This window comes from Drosophila innubila, assembly GCF_004354385.1.
Source record: "Drosophila innubila isolate TH190305 chromosome 2L unlocalized genomic scaffold, UK_Dinn_1.0 4_B_2L, whole genome shotgun sequence".
Lineage (NCBI taxonomy): Eukaryota > Metazoa > Arthropoda > Insecta > Diptera > Drosophilidae > Drosophila > Drosophila innubila.
The window spans coordinates 5,824,127-5,834,887 of record NW_022995372.1 but is presented as its reverse complement, the minus strand read 5'-3'; the positions used below and the strand labels follow the sequence as shown (position 1 = coordinate 5,834,887).

The 10,761-nt window shown below is 33.1% G+C and overlaps 1 protein-coding gene across 1 annotated transcript; it reads right to left on the bottom strand.

Moving 5' to 3' along the window:
* Positions 1 to 6,741: 6,741 nt before the first annotated feature.
* On the bottom strand, positions 6,742 to 7,232 carry LOC117781097 (trypsin inhibitor-like). Its single transcript, XM_034617812.1, has 2 exons — positions 7,140 to 7,232; positions 6,742 to 7,085 (listed from the first exon to the last, which is right to left on the bottom strand). The coding sequence occupies exons 1-2, from the start codon at positions 7,201 to 7,203 to the stop codon at positions 6,856 to 6,858; spliced, it is 294 nt and encodes a 97-aa protein (XP_034473703.1). The 5' UTR covers positions 7,204 to 7,232; the 3' UTR covers positions 6,742 to 6,855.
* Between the last annotated feature and the right edge of the window lie 3,529 nt (positions 7,233 to 10,761).

The window sequence follows — 10,761 nt, the reverse complement described above, 5'->3', positions numbered from 1 at the left end:
AAGTAAGACCAAGTTCTTAATTTAAGAATAAATGTCCTTAAAATTAAAATCAAAAAATTAAAAAATAAAAATGTCTTTTTACATATACAATTCTATTATTTTTTTAAAATATGATTTATATACATTTTATTCTGTCTTAGTAATTTTATAAATGTTAAATTAATTTGTTACGAGTGGGGTTCGAGCCGTTTCTCTAGCCAGAACGCCAGAGATAGGCCTTAATTTATTTTTTATGAAATATAACATATATATACTTTTCAAATAATTTAAGATTTTTATTCTTATATTAAGATTTTTTGGATTGATAATTTTAGTTTTAGTCATTTGGTTTTGAAATAATCTTATTGGAAGAACCAAATATTAAAGATGAATGTTCTTGATTCTAGAAGTTGGATTTTTGTTTTCAGTGTATAGACTGTAAAGATGGCAAAAAAAAAAAAAGAATGACTTCAAATTGAATTGATCAACCGCAAATTAATTGGCAGCCATGCAAACGCCATGAGCTAAAATGGAGCTCCGACTCGAATCTCCAACTCCGATGGAGTTGCCTCAATTGAGTGGCTGCCAGTTGAGGGAGGGGTCAACAGTCGTGGGCAACTGACTGACGGTTGGTTTCCACTTCATTTTGTTGTCATCGTCAAGTTTCGATTCAGTTTGCATTTTGTTCAACTCAATTAGTGAATGAGGTTTGCATAGAGGGAAATCGGGAATAGGGAATGGAAGTTCGAAAATGGAATTGAAATTTGTATGCATAAGCTGCTCTCTCTCACTCTCTCTCTCTCTCGCTCTGCCTCTGTCTGTCTGCACACAAAAATAAAATACAATTTGGCATATTTAAATTAGCAAATAGAATTATCGGACAAATGGCTATTGGGCATAGTTTGGAGGTTAGTTGCCATGTTTATTGATTGCTTGATTGAATTGAATATCGAAATTGAAAACATTTTTTGAATTTGAACTGGGGCAATTGCTGCGGTTGGTCAACTGCCCATAAAGAAAGCGACCAATAAAAAATTGTGATCGAATTGTTTAAGAGAATTTGGAATAACATATTTATGGCACAAAAGAAATCAATATACTTAAATCCTTAAAAATTTGGAGAATATTATCCGAATGAACTGATTAAAAGTATTTTTGAAACGAAGAAAGATTAAAAGAATATAATTAAAGAAAACTAAAGATCGTATTGTTTTTTGTTATTGAATTGATTAATTTCGAAATTTAATATAGTTGAACAAATTCAATTCGACCACACGTACATGGAAGAAAACTTTCGGGCATTTTAAAAATATTAGATCGTTTAAAATTCAAGATTGATCTACGCTTTATACATATATTTCATGGGAAAATTTTAAATTGAATATGGTTTCGTTAATTTAAAAATAAGTTTCTTCTAGAAGATGGATCTCAAATTATTCCAAGAATCTCGCAATGATGTTTAAAAGATTTGTATGATTGAAAAAGTTGCAGAGAAATTGATTTTAGGTATAGTAAAATGGGAAAAGTTTTCTTAACTGATTATGATTAATAATTTTCCCTAGTCTCTTAAATTGACTGTTAAACAACTAAAAGACGCCCCGGGCCGTAACAACAACAACAACAAAGCGAATGTCTTCCCTTTGGCAAATGCACAGAAAAGCAATTTGCTTTAATTAAACAGAAAATTCAATCAAAATATTTATAATAAAACAAAGCACGCAATTGTCAAGAGTGAAATATTACGAGCTTATATTGAAATGTATGAGAATCTGTAGTATATACGTATATGAATTATTATGGTATATGTAGACCTCCTATATGCGGGCGCCCCGAAGACGTATTTAAATTGAAGGGTTGGCTTTCGTCAAATGTCACCCGTTGCCCGCAGTGCCCCCACCACCTCCTCGCCTTGCGTTGCACAATTGGCGACACTTGGACACGGATCGCAGTCGGCGCAACTGCAGCGGGCGGTCTGGAGGTGCAATGACAGCTGCTCAGCCGGGCGCATAATTCAATTTAGTGGTATTTTCGTTGTCAGAGATTCCCTAGATAGTGCTGATTTTTATTTAAATACCCTGTAATTATGTCAATAATCAAATGGAGTATCATATATGAAAAACCAGAGATCTAGTCATTAACGACAGTATATTGCCAATCAATCTGAATAGTGATATTATTTTTTTTTTTATTCTTAAAATGTTAAAAAATTAAGAAAAAAAAAATATATTTTTTAAGCATTCTTTTTTAATTTGCATAAAATTATAATCCGCTTATTCGCAAATCATTTGTGATAATTGTATGATCATAGTATATATAATACATATATTCTATATATAATATAGAATACAAATCAGTATTTATAGCAATAACCTCAATCTCCATATCTATTTCTGGAAGACAGAGCTTATATTTTTGTGTACGATTTAAATCATTCTAAAATTTTTCAGATTTTCTGAAATATAGTTTAATTTGACAAAGTCAATTTTTAATAAAAATTCCAAAGTTAATATAATTAAATTTTGTACACTCGCAATTCAATTTTCATCTAGCTTTTGATTTATTCCTTAGGAATACAAAAATATTAGTTCAATCAAAATTGATGATTCATATTTAGTCACAAGTTAAAATATGATATATTATTTATTTATACGGTCAAACTGTCCCATAGTACAGGATCTAAATATCTGCAATAAAAATTATTTTAAAAATTATTTTATTTTGATCACAGGATATTTTGTAGTGCAGCATACTTTTCTAAATCAACGTCACTTTGATTTATATTTTTTGTTTTGTTTATATGTTTTATTTTTTTTTTCCTGTGGTTTGAGCCTAGGCGCGAGCCAATTGACGCAATCAAATGCGCTTAATGCAACAGCAACAAAAACAACGAGCAACAAAATGCAAAAACAAAACACAGCCGAAAACTGCAATCAACATGAGAGACAAATGGACAGACGGACGGACATGGGACTTGTGACATGAACTCTGCGCCAGTTTAGTTTGATTATGCGGACGGACAGTTCGAAAAACGGATGCACTTTACTTTTCGCAAAGTGATAACCTCATCAACAAGCTGTGAGGCCCCACATACCCCTTCCTCCATTGATATACCTCCCGCAAACACACCTCTATACACACACACACACCTCCCACACATTCTTCCACACACCTCTTTGCAGCTAGAAAATTATCGCGCTTTTAGACACAGACTGAAAAAAAGCAAAACACTGCAGTTGTTGTTGTGGCTGAGGTTGTTGCTGTTGTTGTTGTTGTGTGGGTGGCAGGCAATTTTGCAAATGCGCTTAAGTGGCTCTAATGCAAGCGGGATGAGGCGATTCGCACGTGGATACAACTCTGGCCAATGCAAGCGAATGATGATGATGATGATGATGATTCTCTCATTCTCATTCTACAATTTTCAACGCCGACCGTTTGCCGTCTGCAATTCGAATTATGCCAGCTGCTAAAATTTGACGTGTCTCTCATTGTTGTTGTTGTTGTTGTTGTTTTAGCTCGTTTAGTCGCGATTTGCTGAGATTTTGTAGTCCCGATAAGTCCATTAGGGCATCATAGAGAGAAATGGAGAGATGGATGTGACTATGACCTTGGTGGTTGAGTGGATGCTTTAGTGGAGCAGCTAGTCAGTGGATATACAAGTGGTTCAAATTTTGGGTTAAAAATCTAGGTTAGTAGTCATCCGTAGACTGCAGAATGTAATATATAAGTGGATTTATCAAAAGTGTTAAATCGTTTACAATTTTGTACATTGTTTGAAGTAAATATTCTTAATTATAATTTGATTTGTTGATCCTAATAATCTTTGGTATCATATTATTTTTTTAAACTCTAAATTAATTTAGCTCTCGAAAGAAAACTTAAGATCTCCTTTGCAGCAAGAAAGTCCCAGAAATATTGACAGTTAAAAAGCTGTTTAAAAAACATCTAGCTTACAAAACTTTAAATTAATCTGTTGAGCATTCGTCTGGAAGATCAGTTAATTATGGAAATAAGGAAATTCAGTAAAAAAGATAATACTAAGATGTTTTGATGACGCTTTATGTGTAAAAATACCGGACTTTATTTAAATTAAAGAATGTATATACATTTTATTTATATATTATGTGTACAGGTTTGCACAATTAAATCAATAAATTATAAAATTTTAAAACAATAAGATTACATTACTACATTACATTATTACATTACATTACTCTTAAAAATTAACTCTAACATATAAATTTAAAGTAAAATTTGAAAATAGCTTTTTTCCTTGATTCTATTAAATAAAGTGAATAAAGATAAATTCCTTGCTTTAGACTTGATAAAAATTTGAAATACAAAAGAACCTTTAATTTAAAGCTCAACATAGTTGAGTTTATGAATTCCCAATTGTATCTCTAACAGAATTGTATCTATTAGAATTTTTGAGATTATCTCTGAGTATCTGTCAAATAAAAAGCAACAGCAATAAAAAAACACAAACCAAACAAAACAACAACAATAAAAAAAAAACTGAAAATATAATAAAAATTAACTCAAAATTAATTAAAACGCATCAAAATGTAATGCAATTTGCAGCAGCGATGTCTGATGCGCATTATGCAACAGCAGCAACAGCAACAGTAAAAGTAATATAAATATAAATTAATAATGTCACAAAAATAACAACAACAACAACAACAACAAGAGCAATTGCATTAATTGAGCAAACAACAAAGTGGAAATGCGTCTGCGACAAATGTCGTCCATCTGTCCAGTTGTCCAGGGCTGCAGCTGGAACTGAAACTGGGGCTGGAGCAGACAAAGTATGCATATTCATGTCGACCATTGCACTTTGTTCAGAATACCTTTCCAATGCTCGACTTACATATTCCTGTACTTTAAGCAAGTAAAAATGGAACAAATGGTTATTACATTTTTAAATAAAGTCATTCGAGTTTCTAAAATTATATATAATTCTATATTATATATGTTCAGATAGGTTTTTTTTTTGATAATTATAAAAATAAAAAAAAGGACCACTTTTTTTTTTATTAATATAAAATAATAATACATAATTTAAAATAAAATCGTTTTAGTTTCTTAAAATGAATATTCTTCTATATTTTAAATATTTCCAGAAAAATACCAAAAAGAACCTCAGTTATATTAATACAGAAAAATTTTGTAGCTCAACTTGATTATTAAACTAGTTATTTGCTAAAACACTGACTTAATTCAATAATATTTATTTAATATTATTATAATTTAAATATTTAATATTGTACTATGCATTTCTTTAATTTTTGAAAATTGAAAAGGAATTCAGTTAAATTTTAGCACTGTAGCTCAAGTATTTTTAGAGATCGCCAATAAATATGTTCTTAAACTGCCTGCATCACTAATAATTTGAAAAATTTTGTAAAATATATTTTAATTGTAATATACCCCTTTAAAATTTAGGGTGCGGGTATAAAAAACAAATGCACTCGTCCAGCGATAAAAAGTTGTCGAGTTCGCTTGATTAATTTGAATTAACCAAATTAAAATGAAACACAAGTCAATCAGCAGCAGCGACACCCAGCTAGACAGAAGAGAGAGAGAGGAGGAGGAGTGGAACAAAGAGGGAGAGATGGAGCATGATAAAAGGGGGAGCCACTCCAAATGAATTGGCATAAAAAGCGCACACAACAAACAAGCATTAAAAAAAATGTATACAAAAAAAGGCACAAAATTTTGTTAAATTTTTAATTCCATTAACGCTGTGTGGTTGTGGCAACTACAACAACAACAGCAACAACAACAACAACTGACAATGGACAACCGAGAGACTCGACTGCAGTTTCCCTAATGCAATTGGGGATAGACAGAGGGGACAGCATCGAGCTAATCCTAAAGCTCTGATTGAATTTCCCGTTTTGGCGACGGCTCGTGGCAGAAACTAGGGACGTCTGCTCAACTTGCAACAGAGTGCACACCCATGCCACGAACACTCACACACTCACGCACACAGACGTCAGTGACAACAAAGGCAGGTCCGATTGTAATGTCGAGTCCGAGCTTAGCACACAGATTTGCCCAGTGTTGCACCTCCTGCTGTGGCAGCACCTCGTTTACTCCTCCATCTCCTGCTCCTCCCCGCTTGCCACACTGCCTCATCGAAATCGTTGCGCTGTTTAGTGCGCAGCTAATTGAATTTCGCGTGTTGCACTCGCAGTGTGGCAACGTGGCAAGCGTGTTGCATTGTCTGGTCCTAGGCCCAAAAGCCAATTGGATAATTGCATTTGGCTTGCCGTTGTCAGCGACTGTGGCAAGTGCAGCATGTGTGTTGCAACAACAGTTGTGCCGTAATTACTTAGCCAGCCTAGAAGCAGGCAACAGTTTACTAATTTTCCTCATTTGCATTTCAAACTCTAAACTCTACTTTTCACAAGTTTAAAGAAATTACACAATTTTGAAATCATTAAAAAAATCATCATATGTTACTATAAACTTCAGACTGTCATTGAAAACTGTCTTAATTAATTCTAAGAATTTCTGTTGGAGCACAAAATATCAGAGAAAGGCAACAAATAATAAAAGCTTGCTCAATAAATTTATAGTTTATTTTAATAGTTTTATTGTTAAGATTTGGGAAAAAATCTCAGCTTTGTTAAGAATTTCTGTTTGAACACAATAAAGTTAAAAATTATAAAAATAACATTTTTTCTGTTTTTCTGCTTGCTCCATAAATTTATAAGAATTGCAATTGAAACATTCATTTGCTTATATATAATATATGTAAAAGTACTAATATCTTTATCTACCGTCACATATTTTAATTGCAAATCTTCACAGTTTTTTGCTCTAGATGAATTCACTTATTTCAAAAGTCACAACAAATTATAATTTTAGTTTTTAATTTTCTTCGTTTCCAACAGTCTCTTTGATATCTGTATCCAATGTCCTCTTCCTCTGAGGCATACACTTCCTTTCGCACATCTTCTTGGTCTTGAATTGATTTACCGTCATGTGGCATCCACCAACCTTAATAAACATGCATTTACTCTCGGATACTGAATAACTCCACCGTTCAAATCGAACACTACAATTCCCATTTTCAATATTGGTCAGCTTACAGTTGTAATCTTTAAAATAAAGAGTTTTAATATAAATAGTAAAAATTAGTTAATTATATCAACCTCTTGCTGCCAAGTTTATATAAAACATGCTGAGAACCAGAAAAGCTACTGCCAACAACTTCATTATAACTCAGGAAGGTTTTCAGTTTGAAGTGAGTCAATTACAAACAATGACTGATAAATATGTTGCCTTAAATGATTGTAAATCCCAAGTGTTTCACTTGATTTACCATGCTTTTAAAATAAAATTGAATGGTGAAAGTTAAAATACTCTCTCTTAGCACATTTTGACAAACTAAAAGTTTAATGGGAAACAAATTGAAAATATTATAAAAAAATTGTATATAAATTGTAATGGAAACTTATTGCAAGTTGAAGAGATTTTGAAGAGAGTTTCCAGATTATTCTTTAGATATAAACTTTCAATGTCGTTTGTTATTTTCCAAATATACTGAATAATACCATAATTTTTACAAATTGACTTTAAATTTAAGAATTGTATCCAAAATTGTAAATATTCTAGTAATTTTTTCAAGCTATCAAATTTTATTAGGAACAAGTTTTGAGTTCGATGACGATTTTGAGTAAGGCTTATAAATATTTGTAAAAGCAAATATCTAAGAAAGTAAGAGCTTCACGTACTACTATAAATTTTCATATCCTACAGATGCTTTTATATATTATTAAAACACTATAACATCTCGTTATGTTAACTTAAAAAGATAATCAATTTACGAAACAAAAAATTGTGCACTTTTAATGCCCTTTTATGTAAATATTAGTACATGTATATTGAACATGTTTCTCATCAATTTATGATATAGTTTGTGAAAAACATTTGGGAATAAAATTACAGAATGTTTGCTTTCACATTAGACTGTTGGATTCGCAATTTCCTGTGCTCGCAATTCTAGTTTTATTTCAATTTCAATTGCAATTAAAATTAATTGTGTGCATACTTCTACATGACACATTACAGCTGATGGTCGTCCAGACACACACACTCACACACAAACACACACACACACACATACATATTCATATGGATTTTGGGCGCCCAAACAGCGAATCCATTCAAAACTCATGAATACAACAACACTTTGTTGCCGCTTCCTTGCGCCATTTTAATTTATTTGAGTAAATTTGTTAAAAAACTTTATGAATTTTATTTATGGCCTGCACACGACGCTTTCTCCCCGTCTCTCTCTCTCTCTCTTATACCCTGCTTGTGGCATGCCACCTGCCACACGCTGCTGCCCCGTTGTGGACCACAAGTGTTAGCATATCATGTTACAGACTATTTCCGCCAAATTTACACACGCAAAATAATTTAACGGCATCAGGAGGACGGGTATGCGAATGCGGCGGTTATTCTCGGTAATTCCCTTATTCCACCATCCTCCCCCTAGAGCTCCGCCTCTGCTCCAACGCAGCCAGCTGCGTCCCCGAGCTGCGTACAACGTGGCGCCAATAAATTTCCATTTAGTCAGCCATGACATCATCTGCAGCCCATGGCCAGGATCAGAATCCCAACTCCCATTTCCCATTTGCCATTTCCCATTCCCCATTTCCCCGCTAACAACCTGACCAGAGCATTCCATTAGAATTGTGAGAATTTGTAATTTTGCATAATTGTTATATTTGGAGTCCGTCTACCGCAAAACTCATTTGCCAAATGGAAAATTGCCATTTCGTGTCTAATGTTGCACATGCGGCCTCTGCCTCAGCCTGACTCCCAACAGTGTTAAATTTTAGTGGCGCCCCCTAACGATGGAAATGGTAGGTGCCGTTAGCCGTTAGCTGTTACCGTTACCCTGTAACTGTTATACACTGTTGTTAGTGAATTAATTTCCACTGAATAATTTATGCTGAATTATTTGGGCGTATTAAATAGCCGTACATCAGTCCATGCACATTTTGCGGGCACTGTTCCTGGGCCAGAACTCACATCCGCCAAGCATTTCAGGCTTAATGGTGTGGCCCAAAGGTTCCAAGCCATGCATATTACCTGCTTATATATATAACATTCATACATACGTATCCACACACTGGAATATGTTGACTGACCCCGGGGTGTTAAATGTAAATCAAATCAAAATGCTATTTCTGAAATTGATTTTTGAAATTTTAATGGGACTGTCATATAGCTCTATTTGCAGAGGAGGATAGACTAGGGAATAGTTCATTAGAGGTGGGGAGATATGAGATTTGCTGTAATCTAGCATATTTATTAAGATTTAAAAAATTAAACATTTTATGGCAGGAATTTAGATTGGGAGATATGAAAGCAAGGCTGTTGAATTTGGTAAAATTTGTTGCGGCGAAGATATAGGGGAAGATATAAAGTACTTAAATTTAGAAAATACAAGTTCATGATTTCAGAAATAACCATGGCTGCAAACCTCCAAAATTTTGTTAAAGGTTCGGTTCGGCGGCTTGAGCCATAGAGCAAGAAATCGGTCTGGTGTCGAATTGGTTTATATGCCACCTGAACCCAAGGTTTGGGTTCGAACCTTGGTTCAATTTCATATAAACAATTTTTTTTATTGTTAGCCTTTTTTCCAACATTTTTTTAAGAAATCAAATTTTGATGATAATTCAATTTATTCAAAGATTTAAATATGACTTATTTTAATCCGAAATCTCAAATAATTGAGTAATATTAGAAAACCATAATATTTATGTTATTTTTATTTTCGAACCGAACCTTTTATTTTAGAAAGCGGTTCGGTTTAGGTTCGAGCTCGCAAAGTAAATAATTTCAAAAGTTCGGTTCATGATCCGGTTCGGGCAGCTTAAATACCCAAACCGAATCGGTTTTACGAGGTTCGGTTAAGAACTGGTTTGCAGCCTTGGAAATAACTCTGTTTAATTTATTAGTTTGCACAAAGCAATATACTTGGCTTATAATAATAACATGGAACATGCCTTCTAATAATAAAGAAATCACCTATGGGAACATCTTAAGAAATCAATGATATTTTTTTTTCCAGCTTTCACTTTTCTTTCGTTTACGAACGTTTATTCCATATTAATTTAAGGCTGTTACTTCTCTCCGTTTAATTAATAGAATATGTATCTTTTATTGAACATCTTTAACCTATGAAGAGTAAAAAAAATTTTATTTTCATATTTTGTCGTATTTATTACACATCTCAAAACCTTTTCTATATTGAGAATTTTAATAGTAATTTGTAAAAATCTTAAGGTTATCATCAAACATTGCGAAAAGATCTACAATGAATGTTTCTCACAAGTATCATTTACATTCTGTATAAAGGAATCTCTATCAACTTTCCCATATTAATTTCAAATTTCTTATGCTTGTCTGCTTTCTCTCGACATTTTCCCCTTGAACTTTGACGTTTTTCCAAGAGATAAGAAATTCTTGGTCTAATTAAGAGCTAAACATGCAAAGGCGCCAACTGGGCGGCAATTGCACTCATAACTGAAGTCAGTTCATCAAGCAAACTAACAAAATGACAGTTTGACATATTGACAAACTGACTGAATGACTGACTAACAAACTGAATGAGTAAGTGAGTGAATGCTGCGACTCTTTTGCGGCAAATGCAATTAATTTAAATCAATTGATTCGTTTGAGGACAATTTAATTGTATGCAGACAGCGAAATGCACTAAGAAATGCAAAAGACAAGCGACAGGGATGCAGATGGAGAGAG